The 23,835-nt window shown below is 38.5% G+C and overlaps 2 protein-coding genes across 24 annotated transcripts in view; both read left to right on the top strand.

Annotated features, from left to right (window-relative positions):
- The first annotated feature begins 3,639 nt into the window (after nucleotides 1-3,639).
- On the top strand, nucleotides 3,640-10,390 carry setmar (SET domain and mariner transposase fusion gene). Its single transcript, XM_031279911.2, has 2 exons — nucleotides 3,640-3,839; nucleotides 8,190-10,390. Exons 1-2 carry the CDS (start codon nucleotides 3,750-3,752, stop codon nucleotides 8,985-8,987), a joined length of 888 nt encoding a protein of 295 aa, XP_031135771.1. The 5' UTR covers nucleotides 3,640-3,749; the 3' UTR covers nucleotides 8,988-10,390.
- Nucleotides 10,391-19,042: 8,652 nt separating this feature from the next.
- itpr1b (inositol 1,4,5-trisphosphate receptor, type 1b) overlaps nucleotides 19,043-23,835 on the top strand; it is a 103,958-nt gene continuing 99,165 nt past the window's right edge. For all 23 annotated transcript variants that reach the window (XM_031279872.2, XM_031279851.2, XM_031279885.2 and 20 more), the window contains exons 1-2: nucleotides 19,043-19,234; nucleotides 21,380-21,493. In XM_031279872.2, the coding sequence (XP_031135732.1) occupies nucleotides 21,402-21,493 (92 nt within the window). In that variant the 5' untranslated portion in view covers nucleotides 19,043-19,234; nucleotides 21,380-21,401. The remainder of the gene's footprint in view (nucleotides 19,235-21,379; nucleotides 21,494-23,835) is intronic.

Genomic DNA, 23,835 nt, shown 5'->3' with positions numbered 1-23,835 from the left:
TTTTCACCTTGATTTTAAAATACAATCCCTTAGTTTTCCAATCCTCTCTGTGGCTAATCTCTGCATGTCTGCCCTCCTGTTTGTTTCACTGCCTTTGATGAACTTAGTGGAGTAGCCAGATAAAGCTTCATTGAAGCCTCTGGGGTAAACTCATTATAATCATGCCTACTCAGGCTGACAAAGGCAGATGAGGGAAACCTTTGAAATTTCTTTTGTTCTCCACTGTCAGATCAGACAAGAGTGTATCCACGGCGCAGCTCTCCTCACAAGCTGGGAGAAACATCACAGCCAATTTGAGGCCAAGTCAATCAGCACAGTAGCAGAGGGAGTGCTGGACTGTTGTTGATAATCTCCCCAGAGAGCATGCTCTTTCATGCCTTTGGTTCATTAACTCCTCAACCAATTGTAGTCCAGCCAATACAAGTTCTGCTCCTGTGTGTGTGTGTGTGTGTGTGTGTGTGTGTGTGTGTGTGTGTGTGTGTGTGTGTGTGTGTGCGTGTGTGTGCGTGTGTGTGTGTGTGTGTGTGTGTGTGTGTGTGTGTGTGGTGTGGTGTGTGGGGTCTAACCCTAACCCTGTTTCAGCCACAGAATGAGAACCACAATGTCAAGTCATACTCCACAAAAGGCCACCATAAAGAAGACAAGAGAACAAATGATGTGTACAAATGTGTTAAATTATTCAATTAATGGACACACCACAAATTAACCTGAAATCATCAAAATGCTGTTAAAAATCACACCATAAATGTTTAGATTGAACAATGGAAAATCCAGTATATTGCTGCTCTAAGATACTATTACATGAAGCAAATTACCTTTTCACCAAATACTTAAAAATGCAGTCATCAGAATTGGTATTCAGGCCTTAATTAAGGCCCAAAGACATGAAAGAACAAAAGAATATGTGGGAGGAATGGTATCATGCCGCTAGTCCAATTTCAAACAAATCGTTTTTATATTACCATTTCGCTTTCACAAAAAAAGTTGGAAATTAGATGAATTATCATATCAATTGTTGATGTATTTCTAAATATTTAACATTAAACAATTTTGAACTACAGTCTGACACCTTTTTACTTCCATCTTGACAGGCACATCCTTGAAACTTTTTTTTGAACATTTTTATTCTTTGGATGGCAATATTGGCATCAGTCAGTCTGTCCACCACTTTGGTCTCAGCAATCACTGTATGGATTGCCATGAAATGTTGTACACACATTCATGGTCCCCAGTGGATAAATCCTAGTTGTTCATACCCTGACTTTTCCTGTAGCACCACCAACTGGTCAAGGGTTAGGGTTTTTACTTCCTGTGAAAAATCTCAGCATCTATGATGGATTGGGAAATTATTTTGTTCATACATTTAATGGTCCCCAGGGGATGAATCCCAAAGAATTCGGTGATTCCCTGACTTTTCCTCTAGCACCAACAGGAGGTTGACATCTGTGGGTTTGAATGAAATATCTTGACAAGCATTGGATGGATTGCCATGAAATTACACAAATGTTCATGTCCTCTTCAGGAATTATGATTAAATTAAATTATAATAATTTTGTGTTCCTGACTTTCCATCTAGCGCGACCTTAGGTCAAAATTTGTATTTGTCCAATATTTATCACATCCCCATCTGCCTCAGATTGCCACCAGAGAATAAACCACTGCATATGAAATACACATGGCAACATTGCAACACCATAGAAAGGTTAGGCATGGACACTCTACATAACTTTCTGTGTCTACTGAAAAAAAGAACAACATTCAAACAAAATGACTATTTATTCTCCACTCTGGAGTCATGGGCAAAAAATTAATTGTGCAATAGTCTGTAATCATCTGACAGTAGACACCAGAGCTGACAAACACAGCTGAATTGTGTAACTGAACTTCAGTGATAAAAGTCCTTGAATTATTAGATCTTCTCTCAGGCCTTAACCACCTATGTGGTCTGTTTGTCTGGGCTGCTATGAACCCACAGGGTCCCACAGGCATACTCACATGGCCATGGTTTTGTTTGCTCATGTGAGTAGTAAGAATATGCTCTTTGGCATTAAATGTACTTTATCTTGAGAAAGGGAGCAGATGATGAAGAGTGTAAAAGAGTGCCTAATCATTAAGACTCTGGTATAGCCTTTGAAGAGGATAACCTTTTTTAACCATTATGAATGCAATTTTGAGTGTTTGGCACATGTTTTAATCTATTCCTTCTAATGTTCAATCATCCAATTATCTTCATTTCACTTGCTCACTATGCAGATGTTCAGTTGTGGATTCATGATGCATATGAATACTAGTACTTTGCCTATCTAGTCCTGCCATCTGCAGGCCATATTATATTACTACAGCTGTCTGAATACAGTTTTTCTCAATTGCTAAAACACTATTTCTGAAACCTTGCTCCATTTTCTGAGAACATTAAACACAAAACCTCATCTTCAAGCACTATTTACAAAACCTCTGACTCCTCTCGCAAAATTAAACTTTCGCATCAATCAAACACTGCTCTCAAATCATAAACAAAGTGATCAAAATGATATACACTATCAAGCAGTCAGTAAGCAATACACCAACAAATAGAAAACACATTGTTCAAAACATATAGTTCTCAGGGAGAAGTACATTTTTAATCTCAAAACAAATTTCACATTTTTCCATCATTGTCTTTAGATGAACGAAAACATGTTCTATCATAGTAGCTCAAAATTGATCAGAAATTACTACTCTGCTTTGCTCTTTGCAATTGTTTTTGTTCTTCCTCCTCCTTGTACCCCTATTTTTACAGTACTGTACCCTGCATCTCACAAACTTGTCCTTTGTCTCTGTGATACTGTAATTCTTGTTCTTTGTTGATATGAACCGGCAACCAGTCAAAATCTATTGAGCAGTCAGTACTGTTAACAAATGGAAAGCACAATGTTCAGGGCCATACAATTTGTTCATTGTACAGTATACAGCCTACAATGCACTGTACTACAGTATACAATACTAAAAGGGACAAAAATCAAAGGAGTAAACATGTGATCAATGTGCTTCTTCTTGTCTTTGGGCTGGGTCAGGTCAGAGCACTTAGTCGACATCACAAGCAATATTGTCCCTCCTGAGGCAACGGGGGAAGAAGCCTCCACGCATACGCACTCGTATGTTTTGAGAATGATAATGTGTTTAGACTTTTGCGGAAAAGTCTAAGTGAGATCTGCAAATTGTGTTTTACCATGTGAAATGGTTTAAGGTATTGACAACAGACTGCACAATTAGCTAAATGAGTTCAGGCAACTGAGGACTTTGTTCAGCCAATGGGTTTTAGTGTTTTAGCAATTGAGAAAAACTGTTATACACTACTGCCATCGAGTAAAGTAAGAAGAGCATTTTTGAACAAATGGGATAGACTTTGAATAGAACAGAATAAATAGGTGCGGCACTGTGAGAACCGATTTATCATTTCTAATGCTCACCCTCACAGTAGTTTAGATAAAACAATTATCTCATGCTGTGCCTGTGCTGTATATGTCCTTAATAAGCTGCTGCTGCCCACTTTGTCTTGAGTAGGCTATGGCCTACATGGCCAGATGGTCAAGCCACACACGGTTTATTATTACAGACAGTGATGTAATAATACAAATACGCCACTGGAGGGAGCTGGCCTGTAATTAAACTACCGGAAATCACACATTTTAGGTTTGAGTTGTTGTCTAACTGTCTATGGTTGTTGTACATCCAGCTGATCTGCCTTTATATCATTTAAAACTTCGGATATGAGTATTGACAGACGTGTGGATTTGAGCAACGGCCTCGAGGATGTTCCTGTTTTAATTGAGTGGAGTATGACGTTTCCTGAATTTCAGGTAACGTTACATTACGTACGTACGTAGCATTTCTTTCTCCGTAGTTAAACACATTTAGCCCTTCCACCTTATACATTTAGTAGTTTTTCCCCCGTTATTTTGCGAGAGGAGTGTTGTAACGTTGTCTAGCGTGAGATACAATGTGATGTTATTTTAGCTACATCTATTCAGCTAACTAATACGTCAATTAGATAAGAACCTACATTTTGGAAGTTACAAATTAAAAAATCGCAACAATACAGTAACTGTTTGTACTTGTCTCTGCAACAAGGCCTTTTTACACAGCAGACTTGTCATAATGGTGTTATGGCTCTGTTGTATTCAAGTGTCCAGAAGACTGACAGTGAGACAGCATGTACAACCCTAGGACCCTGAAACTTTAGCAGATACAGGGAATTCAGCCATCATTCATTGTATTATTTACCTGCATTTTTCCCTACTGTGACATGTCAAAATGTCTGCTATAAATAAAGGCTTATTCTTGGTCACTTGGTGACGTTTTACTGTGCAGTACACAGTATTGATATGCCAGCTGACAGTGCCACCTCATCCCATCTGTATCTGCTATAAGCCAGAGAATAAACATACAGTATCTCACAAAAGTGAGTACACCCCTCACATTTTAGTAAGTATTTCATTATATCTTTTAATGGGACAACACTGAAGAAATTACACTTTGCTACAATGTAAAGTTTTAAGTGCACAGCCTGTATAACAGTGTAAATGTGCTGTCCCCTCAAAATAACTCAACACACAGCCATTAATGTCTAAACCGCTGGCAACAAAAGTGAGTACACCCCTATGTTAAATTCCCAAAGAGGCAGGCAGATTTTTATTTTTAAAGGCCAGTTATGGATCCAGGATACTATGCATCCTGATAAAGTTCCCTTGGCCTTTGGAATTAAAGTAGCCCCACCCCATACCCTTCACCATACCTAGAAATTGGCATGGTTTTATTTCAGTTAGCCTAATAGCTGGTTTGATTTGCATTGAGAGATGATATTATGTAAAGTACCCCATGCCAATCTCTAGGTATGGTGAACGGTATGTGATGATGTGGGGCTATTTTAATTCCAAAGGCCAAGGGAACTTTATCAGGATGCATAGTATCCTGGATCCATGAAATAACTGGCCTTTAAAAATAAAAATCTGCCTGCCTCTTTGGGAATTTAACACAGGGGTGTACTCACTTTTGTTGCCAGCGGTTTAGACATTAATGGCTGTGTGTTGAGTTATTTTGAGGGGACAGCACATTTACACTGTTATACAAGCTGTACACTTAATACTTTACATTGTAGCAAAGTGTAATTTCTTCAGTGTTGTCCCATTAAAAGATATAATGAAATATTTACTAAAATGTGAGGGGTGTACTCACTTTAGTGAGATACTGTACATGACAACACAACACATCCTGAGTCCACCAATCAAAACTAACTATGTTAACAGGCTATACGTGTTTTTACTGAGATAAACATTTTGTAAAAATGAATGAATTTTGAAAAATAAAACTGTGCTCTCTGATGGACAGACTTTGTAAAGGCAACAATGTTTCTACCTCAAACATATCTTTGTTATTTATCAGACAGCACATTTTATATGCAGTAAGTTAGTAGCGGCTGATATACTGTCTGGCTTTACAGTTTTTTTCAATTGTTTACACGCAATTTTGAAAACCGGGTTCTTTTTTTCAAAATATAATCACAATTATCCAAACACCACACTCAATTTGCATAATTCCTAGATTGTTTGTAAAATGACACACTTCAGTCAAAACATATACACATATTTGTGAAAACGCTATTAGTTTTCATTTAACCAACACAGTCCTCAATGATCTGACACTATTGCAGCCAGTTTCACACTGCTGTGATAAATAAAAAACACATTTGTAAAAAAACAAATTTTAGGAAATAGCATGTGCTAGATTTTTGGCCAGACATTGTTATGTAAGGGATAATTTAGATGACAAAAAAATAGTGACAAACCCACAACATTCTTCATTCTTCATAGGGAGAATGTACACAAATAGGCCTACTATAAACTTACCAAGCACTGCACAACACTGATGCTGCAGACTGAATATTTCAAGTATTTATTTCAATACTTACAGTATTTCTTACCATAATCAGTTACAGTAATCAACCAACACTGAAATCAATGAAACAAATAAAATCTGTAGACAAATAAAAATTACTGCATGAAGTACATACACTTTGACTGAAGAAAAACTACTGTAAAAGCAACAAGAATACTGTAACTATTCATTAGTGTGGTCATTGGCAATCCGGGGCTTTGTAATGACAAGGAAGTAACCTCACAATCCTTATCTGTGTCTAAGGTGTGAAAATGTGTGTAGAGTTTTACAAATCACTATGTGTAATGTTTTGCAAAAAGGGTGAAGCAGACATTGTGTGTAATGTTGTGCAAATCTGTGGAGGTGTTTTGCTCATTGGAGTAGAATTTTGCAAATTTTGTGGACATTTTTATTTTAGTGTGTAAACAATCGTAAAAAACTGTAATATATATGTGCTTTCCAAATTTATTTTCACTAAAATAGCAAGAAACTGTATACCAAAGATTTAGGGATGCCAGAAATACACTGCAATCAAAGACTATGTTCACATGTTTTTGGAAAACATTAGATAATGGTAATAAACAACATAGTAATTGTAATGCATTTTATTTACGGTGCCAAACCTAAATCAAAAAGCTGATGGTGATCAACTCTATCAAATGAAATACATTGTTTTACCAGCAGATGACAGCAAATCATTAAAGGCTACAGACATAGCCTCTGACTACAACACATAGAATCAAAAATAACTGCCTATATTGAACCAAAGGAGTTGCCCTAGTTAATACTCATTGCTCACAATGCTCCAATTATGACGTAAACAGTTTAAAAAAAAAAAAACACTCATTGCTCACAATGCTCCAATTATGACGTAAACAGTTTAAAAAAAAAAAAAACATTCTATGGTCATGTAAGTCATCATTATCGCTGAATGTGGGGAAACTATTGTATGTGGTTATGTGGTTGTTTAAGTAGGTTGATGGGTTTCACATTGGCAGTTGCAAAGCATTCAGACCTGTGCTTTACTGCTACTATTATTTTTATGAATGAATTATCTGCAGATTCTTTTCTTCATCAATCTTTTTGTCTATATAATGACACAATGTCACAATTTCCCAAAGCTCAAAGTGGCATTTTCAAATGTCTTGTTTTTCCTGATCAACAGCCCTAAACTCAAAATTATGCAGTTTACTATCACATTTGACAAAGACAAGCAGAAAAACCTCACAATTTAGAAGCTGGGACCTGTGACTGTTGACTAATATTTTGACTGAAATAATTTGTTAAAGTGCTCATGTTATGTTTTTTGGCTTTTTCCCTTTCCTTTATTGTGTTATATATCTTTTTAGATGTACACGTTATAGGTTTACAAAGTGAAAAAGCCCAAAGTCCACCCCAAAGGGACTTACCATCTCCAACAGAAAACACTAGGGCTGTGTATTGTGCAAGAATCTGGCGATACGATACGTATCACGATACACGGGTCACGATTCAATATATTGCAATATATTTCGATACTGTGTGTAAGGCGATATATTGGGATTTTTTTAAAGTATAATTTTAGAAAAACTAATATTTAAAAAAAGACACGATGTGCATAAAAGTCAAAGAAGTTTACTTTAGGTAACAATTCAGTACACAGAAAATCAAACTGCCAGTTTGGGATTGTGGTTCACAGGTTCTTAGTGAGCTAATGTTTATATGTTTTATATGTTATATATACTGTAGTCCAGCCTTTACTTCCGTGACGAACGTGCGTCACTTTGTAACACACGTTATAATGTTCACCTAGCTGCTAGCGTGGCACGCCCTCATACTTCTGACTGGTTAGTAGTCCTTACCTAGCTACTGCGCATGTGCGACTCCCAACAAAGATGGAACAGAAGTGCGATGCCTCACTCTGTAGCTAAAACAGAGAGCTCAACACACAGGGTGAAAAGAGGAGCTGCAGCAATGTGCAGTACAACAAATATATGGTGTTTTTTGAAAATTAAACCATGTAAACCTATTCTGATATAACCTCTAAATAAAATTATGAACCTGAAAATGAACATAATATGAGCACTTTAATAATTCAAATAGTTGCACACTACTCTTATGTCCATCGACCTAAAATCAATTATTTGTTTCAGCTGTAAATTGAATATTTGCAGGAATTATGGGGATTTTGGCCTCATATCTTTTCAACAGTTTTTGTTTATTTGTTTTGTGTTTCTGTTATTTACATTTTAAAACTTAAACTTTAACTAAAACTGGTCTTTGTTGTCATTTTTCAGTATTCCCCAGATAATATTCAGGGACCAGGATGCACTATTGACCCCAGTGAAGTCACCCTTCCTGGATGCTCCTGCCTTTCCCGCTCCTGCTTCCCTGAGAACTGCTCCTGCCTGCAGACACATGGGCAGGCGTACGACACCACCGGCACACGGCTGAACCTTAGCAAAACGAAGTCTGGTTACTGCTCACCTCTGTTTGAGTGTAATGCCCTTTGCACCTGCAGTGATGCCTGCTCTAACCGGGTGGTGCAGAGAGGGCTAAGACTCAGGTTGGAGGTTTACAGCACCGAGAAGAGGGGCTGGGGAGTGAGGACACTAGAGGCAATTCCACATGGGACATTTGTGTGCGAGTATGCAGGAGAGGTGATCAGTTTTGAGGAGGCCAGACGCAGACAGCTTGCCCAGAGATCTGAGGAAAATAACTACATAATTGGTGTAAGGGAGCATGCAGGTACAGGCTCCGTCACTGAGACATTTGTGGACCCTGCCATGGTGGGAAACGTAGGCCGTTTTCTCAACCACGCCTGCCAGCCCAATCTGTTTATGCAGCCAGTCCGTGTGCACTCTTTGGTTCCTAGGCTGGCGCTGTTTGCTGGACGGAACATTGATGCACAAGAGGAGCTGACGTTTGACTACTCAGGAGGATACAGTAACCAACCTCCTGTAGAGCTGCTGTCCACACAAAGTGACGCTGCCATACAGGCCAGTAGGGCAGATGGACTCCAGAGGAAAGAGTGCCACTGTGGTGCCAACCACTGTGTTCAGTTCCTTCCATTGGATTTATCTATTATCAACTGAAATTGTTTAAATTAATATTTCTATCACATTTGTTTTTATCTGAATGTCAAGAGATGGATTTGTTTTTCCAAATGATGGAGAAAAGATTTTTGTCCTTTTTCTCCTGATTAAAAAAAGAAAAAACAACTTAGTTGTGTCTTGGTCTATTTTCAGTTTCCCTGAAATCTTGGTCAGTTCAACCACTCATTATAACGAAACAATGCAACGTGATGGCTCCATGAATGCAATCAGCTGGATGAGTCATGTCGGTGCCCGTCATTGTTTCCTGTTTGGTTCAACCGGTGTCTCCTGATCTGCCACTGTCTCCCACTCAATGTAAGATGATTCAATGAATACTAAATCTCAAAGCTAGAAAAAACAGGGTTTTTTTCTGAGGGAGTAAACTTGTTGACATTCCTGTCCTTTGACATGTACACTCCCTTTCATCTATCAGGGGATATGCTTGTTTTGTATAGGACGTTTCCCACCAGATTTACAGGCTTGCAGCTGTCATCTTGTCCTGGCACATTTAAGTCATACTTTGCACTGACAGTGATGGGAGGAATGCTGTTCAATATTTTTCTTTTAATAGCCACATAGGCTACAGAATTGAAGTGAGTATTGAAAGCATTGTGTTTGAATATAGAAAGCTTTTTGCATTAGGAAGTTGTCATGTCAGTCAAAAACAAAACACCAAAATGCTCAGTTAAAGTAATAGCTGTCATATGTTTCCATCAACTTGACATTTCTTTTCTGTCTTCATACAATGAAGCCTTCCCTTGTAGATATTCTCAGCTTCTCATTCCTCTCAAACCTCAAGAGAGGTGGGACCAATTAAAAAAGGCCAGGGGGTATTTTTATATAGAAACAGACTATTCCCCTGTCAAAGGAGGGGCGAAGGTGTCCCACTTCAGTGTGACCATTCTGAAATCAGGACCTTCTCTGTTCAATCTGCCCCGTTTCTAGTCTAGACCTGCTTTCATCTTATTAATATCCACATCTGGGTTAATTAGGATAGAGACCGGGTTTCATCCAGAAATGGGACTAGTGCTCCAACCACACTAGGCCTTAAAGAGAGACTTAATGGTGGGGGGAGATGGAAGCCCTCTGCTGATCGGAGACTTGTGCCAAGTTGATTAGTTTTTGTGTCACCCAGTGGAGAGGTGAAAGGCACAGGATGTTGTTATTTCAACCTGTATTTTCTCCTCTGTGAGGGTTACCTGAGATTTTTTTTTTTCAAAATGGGCTATTGTTTGCATAGTACCTGATCTGATCTATACGCTCAAGAATTAAAAACTCAAATGAAAGGAATAGTTTAACATTTTAGGAAATACGCTTATTTACTGTCTTGCCAAGAGTCACTGATACCAATCTCATGTTTGTATGGTAAGTATTAAGCTACGACCAGCAGCAGGTTAGCTTAGCACTAAGACTGAAAACGGCTCTGTTCATAAAAACATATTTACCAAAATGTCGAACTATCATGAACTCATACTGCAGTTGAATGTGATCGGATGCACACGGCAGTAGTATAATACAACAACAAATAAAAGTTTGACATCTGCAAGGTGTATGATACACACCCTCTGTCTGAGAGAAAGAACAGTCAGTGCGGCTGTCCTTGAGAGATAGATCTGGCAATGCGAGACTACTGTCCTTACAACAAATCTACAAATATAAGAAAAAACAATCTCTCTGCAGTCAGATGTCTGCAGTGGCTGGTTCGGAGGTGCACGAAGGCTGCTCTCGAAGCCTGACTGTTGAAGAGCTGGGCTGCAAATGAATGGCTCATTTCCAGGATGGTCACCTAGCAACCACCATTAATCACATGAGGTGAACTTCCCCACCAAACCCGCTACACACCCCCTCCATACAAAAACAAACGTGTCAAGCATGCCTTCTAATGCAGGAGCACTGTATTTTGAGAGTAACAACAGGATTTTATTTTTATTTTTTTATTTTTTTTATTGTACTTGTTGTACGTGTCCTTATTGCACCGTGGGTCGGAGAGAAACATATTTTCAATTGCTCTGTATGTCTGGCACATATTGCAGAATTCACAATAAAGTTGACTTGACTTGATCTTGCATCTCAGAAAATAATTCTCCTAAAGGAAAATAACTGGTTTTAGAAGACTATGTCTGAATGGTATTGGAGGTATACTTGGCTTGCAAACGCAGCAAGTTGAAGCACCCAGAAATATGGAGATTATTGAGTTTTAACCATTTCAATGAGAGATCTGATTTAAATATGTATTTCACCTTTATGTTTAAGTTTCGTCACTTCTAGTTTGTACAAGCATTTTCAAGCAATTCCTGCCTAACTGCGATTAGTTAATCAGTTCCGGGACTTAATGACTGTTCTCTCTTGAGGCATAGTGTACTGCTTGTGGTCTCATTCCACTTGCTCTCAGTTAGGTTGCCTAATGATGACATGTTTAAAGCAACAGTTCAACATTTTGGGGAATATGCTTATCCGCTTTCTTGTGGAGAGTTAGATGATAAATTCAAATTTAAGTCTACAGCCAGCATTTGTTTAGCTTATCGCATAACAGCTAGCCAGACTATGTCCAAAGGTGACACATTATGAGTATCAGCACCTTTAAAGCTCACACATTGACTTATTGATATTGTTTGTTTAAGCCTTACAAAAACAGCCCCACTTTGATCTAGGCTAATAAGACTTTTACCTAATGTCTTGTCAAGTGTAGCTTCAAAGAACAAAACACACAAAGATACACTTTATACTTATGAGAGCCATGCATCATGTTGATAGAGGAGCGAAACACTCAGGATGAGTGACCAGTGGAGAAATTACAACTGACAGTCCATTTGGTTCAAAAATAGAGCACCACTCTGATGAGGAAGCAGATGTCCTTGCCTTGAATCCTGCAGCCAAGTCAAGATTTTTTTTCATGGCAGCTATCTGCTGGGCCTCAGCTGGCAAAGGCATTCCGAAGTCCAATTTGAAACATTTCTTTCAACGCTTGACTTTGTTGTGAATGTAAATTGCTTGTTTCTTTGAAACACATGGTGCTGCACATTTTCAATTATCTGTTCGTGTTACTTTTGTATTGACTAGATATCAACAGCTCAAACAGCGTGTAATGAATTTGTCTTTGAACCTGGGTCACTAAATTAATCAGCAGCCAGAAAATACTCAAACTGCTTCACCATCAAAGTTAACTCAGTCAAGACAAGTGCTTAATAATGTTCTTCAAAATAGAATTTGAAGAAGGTTTTTAGAAATGTGTGTGGCTCTTCACTTACCAGCACACTAGAAATGATTCTTTATTATACCCTGTCCTGTTCCGACTAATGGAGTAGGTTGTATTTTGCAGCTTTACTTTAGTGTTAGCAGAAAGAGATGTCAATGGGGTTTATCAAATTGGTTCCTCCCATCACAGATGTTACGTTATATTTGGCCTAGCCTAGAACACCTGCAGCATGCACAGCAGGAAGTTCTGGAGCCCAAAAAGCACCCGCCTCCCCAGCTGCTTTCACCACTGATCATCAGACCTACACATACATACATATCTTAACTACACCTACTCAGTGCATACATTCTTGACTAAGCACTTTTTGAGTGCACATCTCCAGTCTTCAGTATGATTAAAGTACAAATCTGGCGCAAAATGAACCTAGGGGTTAATAACACGTGTACCAAGTCGACCGTTCTCTGGGATTTGTTTTCATGCTAATCGAATGTGCCCAGTTTTAGCGCAAACCGATAATTAGCTTATAACGCTAGTCGTCGGGGCACAGGTAAAGTAAAAAGAAATCACTATTTCTATACCACTAACAAGGCTCAAAATAGCACCACACTTCCACGGTAGCATAATGAGGGTCCGTACATGTAAACCGAAGCATTGAGAACTTAGTAAGTGTATAGACAGTTTATTAAAAAGATAGTTTAGAAAGACAGTAACGTTCGTGTATACAAGCGGGAGCCATCTTGGGAAAACAGTCATGACCAGTCGAATAAACTGTCTGTACACTTATAAAGTTCTCAATGCTTCGTTTTGCATGTACGGACCCTCATTATGCTACCGTTGAAGTGTGGTGATATTTTGAGCCTTGTTATTGGTATAGAAATAGTGATTTCATTTTTACTTTACCCGTGCCCCGACGACTAGCGTTATAAGCTAATTAGCAGTTTGTGCTAAAACTGGTGACATTCGATTAGCATGAAAACATATCCCAGAGAATGGTCGACTCGGTACACATATTATTAACCCCTAGGTTCATTTTGCGCCGGATTTGTCCTTTAAGGTGGCCAAGTGGAATTTAGAAAATGTAAATAAAAGGGAAACAAAGGTAAGGTATTTGTTTCTTAAGAATCTGAAATGCCATCCTAACATATCTGTCATTATGTCCCACTGCAATCACAATCTTACCTCAAATGATCCCTCTGAGTCTACATGATTGGTGGTTGATTTACTGTGCATTATCAGGCTGACATTAATCATGTGTGGCTCACATTTCATTTTTAAACCTAAAAGCAAAAGCTCACTGATAAGAAGGAAAAAATAAACTTTAGTTATACAGCACTTTTCAAAACAAAGTTCCAAAGACAAAATTAAAAAAGGTAGACAAACAATAATAAAAAACATTTAAAAACAGATTAAAAGTTATAATATATATATATATATATATATATATATATATATATATATATATATATATATATATATAGACTATTATATATATATATATATATATATATATAATAGTCTATCCCAAGTTTATTAAGCAGTGACCCAGTCCCCACAGTCCTGTCTCCCCATTGCAGCATCCAGCACAGACTTTGTGTTCATTCTGGAAGTATGCACTATATTATTGTTATAAGTTTTTGTTGTCTGAGCATTTCATTATATTAGATTTCATAATTAAAGGTGCAATGGATGCATGGATCTAAGTCAAAACACTTTTTTGCATGTATGGATTATTTCATATATTCTATGAACAATGTAATTTAATTCAATTTAAAACAGACTGATTTAGAAAACTAGGTAGGTTATGAAATGCAGTGAAAGTGAGGCTAGGAATCCTCTAACCCTACTGATCCTAATGGATTACCTGCAGTTAAAGCAGCTTACAGAACATGTTCTGCAGGTTAAATAGGTGAAATCAGACCATCGCCTCCTTGGATATTGCTCTCCTCCAGCAGGATTAGCTCAAACAGGAAAGTGTTTAAGTAACAACAGTTGGAAAAATTCTACTGGTATCTGTCTCCACAAATCAAACAGCTGGCAGATAATTTCCCTAGGCATATGTGTATGATCTGCCATATTGATTATGCTGTAACCAAGGGGATGTGTTGAAGTGATCCTCCTCTCTGTGAAGGGGGCACTAGCCAAATGTAGCTGGAAAGCTTGTTGTAAGAGCCTGACATAAAATGAGTATTTGAATTTTTTTTTTTAATCATTATTACATTATCACCAATACACTACTTCATGCAGATTGACATACAGTACAAGGTCCAAATGAATGGTCGCAACACAGAATGTAAAACTAATTTTTCCTACATCGGGAACAAGGTATACCACAAAATCACAAGGCCTAATTAGAATATCTCTGCAGCTGGTCTAATCAGACTATTTCCATTGGGAATATGCAGGCCATTATGCCAGCATAATTGTCTTTTATTTTTAGTGAGGTAGATCTCTACCTAATACGAGGGTGCTGTACCAATACCTGTTGTCTTGCAGGCAAGTTAGGAGGAGGGACCTCTCTTTTATAAGCAAGCATCAGAATGAATATCAACTAAAAGGCTTCAGTGTATTATTATCTTGTGCCTGCTGGTTCACTGCTATGTTCTCCTATTCCACTTGCTATCCCACTTCTTGCTCAATGGTTGCCTGTGGTCTGCATTAAAAGAAGAATACTCTTCTTTGACCAACATGGTTTCTTGGCAATACTTTTGCCATGATCCGAGTAAACTGAGTTACGGTAAACAAAGGGGAACTAAAAAAAAAGGGGAACTATGCAGTTTTTTTTAGCTTAATTTACCTTAACTGAACAGCTTCGGAGTCATTGGAATGGTTACATGACTTTTTTTCGGGTTGAATGGTGGTCGTCTCGCTTTCCCCTAGTGCCTGTGAGTGGAAAAACCACCCTTGCAACTTTTGGCCGGTGAGTCGCCAGCCTCAGCGTCAGGAAATATTGCGTGATATCAGGTCTTGCGATGTAACAAATTGCTTGCTTGTAACACCGCACACATACACACCCCCATCCAGGAACCGGCTGGTAGCGATGGAGTTTTTCACACTATCGTCATGGCTGAGCTGGCAAAAAAGAAGCAGAAAGCTAGGAAAGCATTGTCGGAGGAACAGAGAAAGAGGAAACGGCAGACTGACCGAGTGAGTTTTTACAGTGTTGCCAAATATCTATTCCAAAGCTGTAGGGGGAGCTCTATAGAGAAACCTGCGAGCAAAAAGCGAGAAAACGGCGAAGAAATTGCCAAGACTGCATAGCACCCCTTTAAGCTTTGACTGTGCAACTGACTCGACTCTCCAGGAACATGATGCCATTAACAGTTGGCATAGGTCACATACTCAACAGGTTTGGCAGACAAAGAGAGGATAATAGAATACTTTTGGAAAACCTGTCTTTCATATTACACTGGAAGGTTGTGTGCTCAGTGTGTAACGTCAAAGTTTGTTTTTATGCCACACTTGTTCACACAGCCTCCAGTTGTGCATGTTACATACTGATCCTGAGAAAAGCCTTGACTCACTGTTCCAATTGTCAGAGCTCCGATAATAGAGTTTAAATTGTCAGATGGAACAATCTGTACAGAATATAAAACTGTGAGTGTCAGTGCTGAAGTTAAAATAAGTTCTATTAGTATTCTACATTTAGCTTGAAATCACTAATAAGCTATTATCTATGGGTTTTGCTCCCAGCGGCATAATGTCTTCAGTGGTTCATTGTCCCAGATCCAGAACAGCTGTTAGGGGCCACTATATTGTTTATAGAGTTAAAGAGTTACAGAGCCCTCCATCTCTCCTTTGAGCAAGGCTATAGATGATATGGATTTTATCTTTGATATGAAATCAAGATTGAATATTCCTTTCAAGAGGAATAATGAAAACACAAGAGACTCTTTGTTTCTAATATATTTAGCTCTATTCTGACATTTCTGATGAATGCCAGCATTAGTTTGCAGGCGTGGCCCACACAAAGGACTATCGGAGCCTCAGACAAGAAAACTACCAACCATTGTGCCCACACATCGCTGCTTAGGGAAGGCCTGAATCTGCACATGAGAATACTCACTCGAACACATGCACAATGATGAATCTCACAATCTGTGCCGCCACACAGATGGTCGCTGTATGTTGTCATCTCCCATCCCTGATGCATTCCAAGCATGCAGATGCTGCATTCACTAATTTGTAGTCATGTGTTAATCATTAGAAAAAACGGCCCATGTCTCTAGTCAGCTACAAGTCAGACCACCAGTCGAGATGAATCATTGCTGCCTCCCACCAAATGCACGCTTTTTCACGACCCTTACAGTTGTTTTGAAAAACAGTTTGTTGCAGGCATGCATTGTGTGGGGAACCCTTCTAGCAGCAGACAACCTCTTTAGGTTCAGGAAGGGTACTATAATAACCAAAATATCCAGAGAATAAAGAAAGCATTGGGTTTATCAAGCTACAAATTAAACCATGTCTGACATGCTGCAATTCAAAAAACACACCCGCAGTTGTGTCCAGATTTATACTTATACAAACCATTTTTTTTGTTCTGTGGTAGAATGGAAGGCAGTCGTCTATACACTGTATCCATGACAACTGAGTACTCAGTGATCTATATTCAACTTCACTTGATGTCAAATTTAACCAAAGCCTGGAAATACTTTCAGTAGAATAAAAGTTAGTCTCTTAGATATTGTGATGTCATGATTTTGACATCAATGCATTTAGACTAAGACAATGATGCTCTGAGACAAAACACTTATCTTTCATCCTTCCTTTTACATTGATTATGATCCAACAAAGAGAGTAGCATAGTCTGTTTTTTTACACAAATGGATTTGAATGAACTTTTGATATACTTTGTGATATAAGTTGACAATGATAAATGACTGCATAACCAGTAAGGAGGGGAGTATATCTGGCAGCGCAGAAATTGGAGAGTATTTTTTTCCCCCACTGCATCATACCAGAGCTGTGTTTTATATCGTCACCAGGAATGCAGTGCATTAACACATGAATCACAGTGTAGATGTTTTTTTTGGCCTCTTAGTACTGTACAACATAGCAATCTGCAGTAATTTACATCTCAAAGACCTCACTGTGCCCAGTGACAAGCGGATATGGAATGTAGAAAAAGAAGACAAGCACTTTTATGGTAAAGTAAACTCCACTCTTATCAACCCTCTATAGATTCTGTGGCTGAGAAACCAAATTAGCAACTCAGCAATGGGTTTGGTTAATACCACTGAGTCCATTCTAGGGATATAAGTGCTCTTTCTCTTCCTGTGCCTCACTTTATATCATTCATGTTGCAATTAGGAATAATTAGGAACAATCAAGCTTTTACACATTTTCAAATGTAACCATTTCCCGTACGCAGGCTGGAGAAATTGAAAGGTGAGCCTCTCTGTGAGGACTGCCTACACTTGATTTTATTCATATGGCAAGTTATTTGTGAGTTCAGTAATACACAATGCTTCTGAATATTTCAGTACAAGAGTCTGTTCCAATTCCAGTAGCTAAAAATGTCACAGCGTGATTTTAATGGGTCAACTGCAAATGAACCAGATCACTCAAAGTTGTGAGACTGAGGTTTCCAAAGCTTACATTACAAACTTGGAATCCTGGTGGTCCATGTCATGAGCAAAACCAAAAGATGCAACCTATCTGTATACAAGTATGGCACATATAGACCCTGCAATATTTAACATTTGTGGAAAAAAAACAAAAACAAGAAACAAAAAACATACAAACATGGACTAAACTAAACAGACCTGGAAATCTGACTGCCAGTGGCCAGATCAGTGTTTCTGACAGGAGACTGCACACACAACTGATGTCTTTTGTTGTTGTTGCTGATGTCCTTTCACACTTCGACAATCACAGCATGACCACCTCTTTGTAAGGCAGTATGTGTGCTTCTGTTTTTGACATTATATATATGAAATAATGTAGTCACTGACAAAAGCCCACATCACATGGATTTGAGCTGTCAGAGACATTTTGACTACAGTCCACAACATGTGAAGGGTATGTTTACCATGTACACCATCTCAGTTTGTGTGCTCACCACACCATCTCAGTTTGTGTGCTCACCACACCATCTTTTAACATGCTAACATTTGCTAATTAGCACTAAACACAAAGTGCAGTTGAGGCTCATGGGAATGCCATTAATTTTGCAAGTGTTTGCTCATAAATCAATGGAAACTTGAACTGATATTGGCACTAATGGAAAAGTTAGGGATCATATGATGATGAATGTTGTGCCAATCAGTCTAGGAGATGCATATTTCACAGGATAAGTGAAACTTGTGTCCTTCTGGTGGTGTTAGAGGAAAGGTTAGCATATCTCAGTCATTAGATATATACATTAGGACTCATCCTCTGGGGAGTATAAATATCTGTAAACAATTTCATAGCAATCCATCCAATAGTTGTACAAATATATTTGTCTATCAATGCAGTAGTCAACAATGGTTAATAAAAACTCCAGGTTTCACAATTACTATATTGCTCTTTTGCAAAACCCCAAAAATATATATATATATATATATATATATATATATAAATATACATAATTTGCATTGTAGGCTATAACGTTGTTCTATGTGTTTTATTGAGATGTATGCTCTGCTGTGGATTAATAAATAATTGAATTAAACTGAATTCAATAAGGCCACCTTATATCTAAAAAAATGTATGAAATAAACAGGCTTGTTAAATTCCTATCAAGTCAACAATTTTAGTATTAGTTAAGAGCGTTTTACGTGACAGCAGTTTATATGCCTAAAAAACTATATTACCCAGAAAGCTGTGCTGCAGTATAAATAGTAACGAAAGGGGCGTTTCCTCAGTGACATGTGGAGGAGGTAAGAAGCGGATTGTTGCCGAGGACGCATTCTGCTGTCAGAGATAACCGCCGCTCAGCCTGCTCTTACCTGGAGTTTCACTACCATGGACTTAACCGAGGATAGCGCTGTGGAAATTATCCTGTGCTGACCCACTTCTTCACACGTTTCTTTCTATCTCTATCTTTGACGCCTTCTTTCATTTGTGCCAGGTAAAGTCCTTATCTATCTGTAGTTTTCCAGCTATAGGGCATTGTTCATTTTGTCAATAAGCTGTGAGCATCCCTGTCAAGGAAGTAGCCCACGCGTTCATTTGTTGCTGTTTTTGCTGTAGCTCGTGCGACAGAAAATGAGGCGACTTGACAATTAATTTATTAATAATTAATTTAGCTAGCAGAAATGTTTGTGTCCCATTTGGCATCTCAGAAAACAGTTCAAATGTGTCACAAAACGCTCTACTAAACAAAATACAAACTCTGTGTAGTCACAGTCGGTGTGGAACATCTGAATCTGGGTAAATATGACCTTTAGCTTAATACGGCCCATCGATATTATAGAAATAATCGTAAATTTAATAATGAAAATGTTCATATGTTCTGCTCTCCTCGATTGAGACCTCTTTGTTTGATCATAGTGCTGCAAACTGTGAGTTTATGTCAAATTTCAAGCTGAAACGATGGTAAAATGTAGTGTTTGTTCCTTGTCAACAGAAAAAGCTAACCACTTGTTCTCAACCTGACACAGACTAAAGAATGGTGACCTAAATGTAAGATGTAGGCTACATGTATTGGTTTTCACACAGCTAACAATAGCACAGTGCACAGTAAAACTTTAGTTTTCTTGGCATGTATTTTTCATTGCATTTAATTTCATAATAATTATAAAGTAAAACATACACAAATGTGTCCATCTTGAATAAACTAATTAAGCAGTTTATCAACTACTATCTTTCAATGTATTTGCCTTTTAAATGCATGCTTTAAATTGAAGGCCAAACCCATATTAACAAAATACACAGACCAAATTTATAGAAGGGCAAATATCTTCTTCTTCTTCTTCTTCTTCTTCTTATTATTATTATTATTATTATTATTATTATTATTATTATTATTATTATTATTCATATTATTATTATTATTAATGCTTAATGTAAATTATATTGCTTTTAGACTATTGCTGTTCTTGCAATTGTTACTCATGATCTTACAGTAGGTGGTGCTCTGAGGATGGGCTAAACACATTTCAGATGGTCTGCACCCTACTGTCCACAAACCCCAGCAGAAGAAAAGGCAATGTCATAAAAGTAATGATGGATCCCCACAATTTTCATAACTGTTGTTGTTTACAAGTTCTTCTGAACTTTATCAGTTATGGACAACCTATTTGTGTGGAACATGGAGCTGTAACAAGCAAATGTTGGGAATGGGACATTGGAAATGAGAATTTGACTTTGGTTTTCAGCACCTTGTTATTACATATATCACTCAAAAACACAAAAAATGAGTACTACATATATCACTCGGAAACAGAAAAAGAGGGCATTTAAACCAACATTGTGTACTATTTTTTTGTGATTTAGCACCCCTACAGTTTTAGTGTAACTCACTTAAACGCTGTTGTCGTAAATATGAACAGCTGTACACGTGCATTTGTTATGACCACATTACTTATGATCTAAAACTAGCGAGTTGACAACTTTGCTAACACAGCCAAACATCAAGCAAGTGCAACAACACATGACATTAGCAGCATTAGCATAGAATTCGTACTCGCTCCCCAAAGTTACATAGTGCAAGAACAGGCGTTTGGGGCACAGAGGGGGGGATAGAGGCCCCATTCTCCCTTTTACGTACAAGTCAAAATAGCATCAAAATGATTTTGATGCTGTCATTTTAAGGCAAAAAAGTTACGCAATTTTGCTTTAAATTAGAAAAATAAATAGAATACTATGTATGTATGTATGCACAACAAGGTATCTTGCAACTATACAGTGTTATTATGGCTAAATAAATTATGACCAATATACAGCAATTGAATATGTATTACATGAGAGTCAAGTAGGTGAGAGAAGACGGTCTGTCTCCGGTACTGGGATTGTCTTTTAACAAAGTGTACTTTATAATCTTCACTGACAGTCCCTGGACTGGGACACAGGACTGAATTAGTATAAGGAAATGTAGTATTTGTACCTACTAAAGGACTTAAACAACTAATTGATTATTTAAATTGTCAGTGGTTCATTTTCAGTTGATTGAGTGAGTGAAATATCTTTTATAGTGGCTCCAAGCGTGTGATTTGATTGAGCTCCGCTATATGTAGTGATGGCTTTAAAGACCTTTGGTGTCAGTCTTTTGCAGGTGTAGTCAACCCTGAGGAACCATGTCGGACAAGATGTCCAGTTTCCTCCATATTGGGGACGTTTGTTCCCTGTATGCAGAGGGCTCCACCAGTGGATTTATCAGCACTTTAGGGTAAGTCTGCTTGTTTTTATGTGTGTTGTCATGACCCTTTCTCTACCTCCACTCCCCTGCTGCAGGATTCCAGGTGTGCTTGATGGAGGGACAGAGTTTCAGACAACATTGTCCCACTGTGCAGAATACACAATTATAAAATAGAACAGGTTACAAAACATATGAAAGTTACAAATGCAACTACGGTTCTGTGAATCCTGGATGACCGGCAGAGACGGTGTTAAGTAGGGGTAGGTCAAAATATCAGTACGGCAATATATCGTTGTCCTTCTTCGTGCGATCGACAGTCGATACGCTGGCGCCAAATAAAAAATGTTTAATGTGTTAAGAATAAAGTTATCTTATTTGAGAAGTGGTAGATCCTGCTATAGTCATTGCTCTCATTTTATTTCCTTGATATCCTGTGCTCAGTTGGTACTCTGGCCTCAAATTACCCTGTCTCTTCCTGCTACATGCTGAGCACCATTTATTTAAGTACTTGACGTCTTTCCTCCTCCCTAATTCTAGGCAACAAGTTAAAAGTGTATCTCATTATGTGCTTGACAGTCACAGAATTAACAAAAGACTATAAGAAGATAATAGAAGAGAGAGGGTGATCATTGATGTGAATGTCCCCGTTCAGCATATCTGACAGCATATCCAACATGTCAGGCTCCATTTTCCAGACTTCATTTTCTTGCACCAAGCCTGTCTCTTGCCTTTTTTTTCCCTTGCTATTTTCTCCCCCTGGGTGTTTGTTTTTCTTGTCCCTAGGTGGAAATGAGCACAGCATTGTTGTTGTCATCTCCTCCCTCTCATTTTAAGTGCTGCAATCTTCCTCTTGCCATGTCACAATTCTATTTGCCAATCACCACAGGCAGTGCAGAGCACTCCTCCTTGCCAGCTCTCAGAAACCATGCTCTTTCACAGTTCAGTGTCATGCGTCACCCACCATGGCAACAAATGTGTGCACAGCTTTTAAGACTGCCACAATGACCGAGCTTGTTTGTCAAATTTCCCATCTAGTGTTGTTACTGTATGCCTAGTAATCATTTCTCCCCACCGCTGCTGTGAGGGCTCACTGTTAAAGAGAAGAGCTTAGAGGACAAGAATGCTTACTATAAATAGCATTCTTGTATACGGCGTTTCATTTGCTGTCAGCATACTGAATGTGACCCCTGAGAGATGGCTGCAGCCACCTGGACCACTGCTGCTTGCTCAGAGAGGATAGCACCCAATGGCCTGATGCTAGAAAGATGGGATACAGCCATGATGCTGTATTCCACAATGCAATGAGGTTTCTTCTTGAACTTAGATGACCCTTGAAATCCCCGTTCTTTTTTGGACCTTGGCTCATCAGTGCGGTGTTTGGTGTTTTAAGCCCCCAACGTTGCCTTCCAGGCAGCGCGGCAATGGTTATGTTTAGGGTTAGGGTTAGCTGCCTGGAAGGCAACATTGGAGGCTTATAACACCATCGAGCCATCAGTGTGATCAAGGCTATGGCTCTTCCTTCCTGTAGAGGACTCTCACACCATGTGCCTTCTTCCTTCATCATCACAGTGCTCCTGCAGTGCAGAGTATACTGCATGAGCTATAAAAAGATGTAACGGACTAGACTGGCTAGAGCATCCTACTGAATTGTATTATTTGTGCTGCTCTGCTACCTGATGGTATTCCCAGGGGTTTCCCCAGAATTCCTAGGTATGATGGAGCTATTCATTTAAAAAAAACAAAAAAAAAACGTGTTTTACCAAAATATTTAGTATATTATTTGGAAAGACAAGGTGGAATAATGGTGCTAAAGTAGATGTTGAGTCTTTTAACCAGACCTACATGAGGCCAATGCGGTGAGACAAAGGGAGAACTTGTTTGGACACGTGTTCTGGTCTGCTAATAAATCAATGTCCATACATTAAATATCTTTCAGTGCGGTGACCCTTTTATTTCATGCTCACCGTAGCACAGGTATATTTCATTTTGTCCATTTCATTTCAGGTACGTTTCGTTCTGCTTTCCAGTTAAACACTAATAAAACAATACCACTGACAAGCCACGCTGACACGGGGAAAAGCTGTTTGCTTTCCCCTTACACACACACACACACACACACACACACACACACACACACACACACACACACACACACACACACCTGTGTACCTCTGGCTGTTGATTAGCTATATGCTTTCCGGTAGGGCTGCACGATATGAGGAAAATATCTAATTGCGATTATTTTGACTGATATTGCGATTGCGATATGATTCACGATATTGGAGGGAATGATCGTTTTTGCATCATTATTCTCATTGAAAAATATTAACATTGAAAGAAATTAAAATGATTATAGTGTGATTTTTGCGAGG

Source organism: Sander lucioperca, chromosome 6 (assembly GCF_008315115.2).
Source record: "Sander lucioperca isolate FBNREF2018 chromosome 6, SLUC_FBN_1.2, whole genome shotgun sequence".
Lineage (NCBI taxonomy): Eukaryota > Metazoa > Chordata > Actinopteri > Perciformes > Percidae > Sander > Sander lucioperca.
The sequence above is the reverse complement of the archived record's forward strand: the minus strand, read 5'-3'. Positions and strand labels throughout refer to the sequence as shown.

What these genes read in the sequence shown, in the direction of transcription:
- setmar (XM_031279911.2), top strand. Translation starts at nt 3,750, where the DNA reads ATGAGTATTGACAGACGTGTGGATTTGAGCAACGGCCTCGAGGATGTT. An exon ending in TGACGTTTCCTGAATTTCAG is followed by an intron (nt 3,840 to 8,189) that starts GTAACGTTACAT and finishes GTCATTTTTCAG; the next exon opens with TATTCCCCAGATAATATTCA.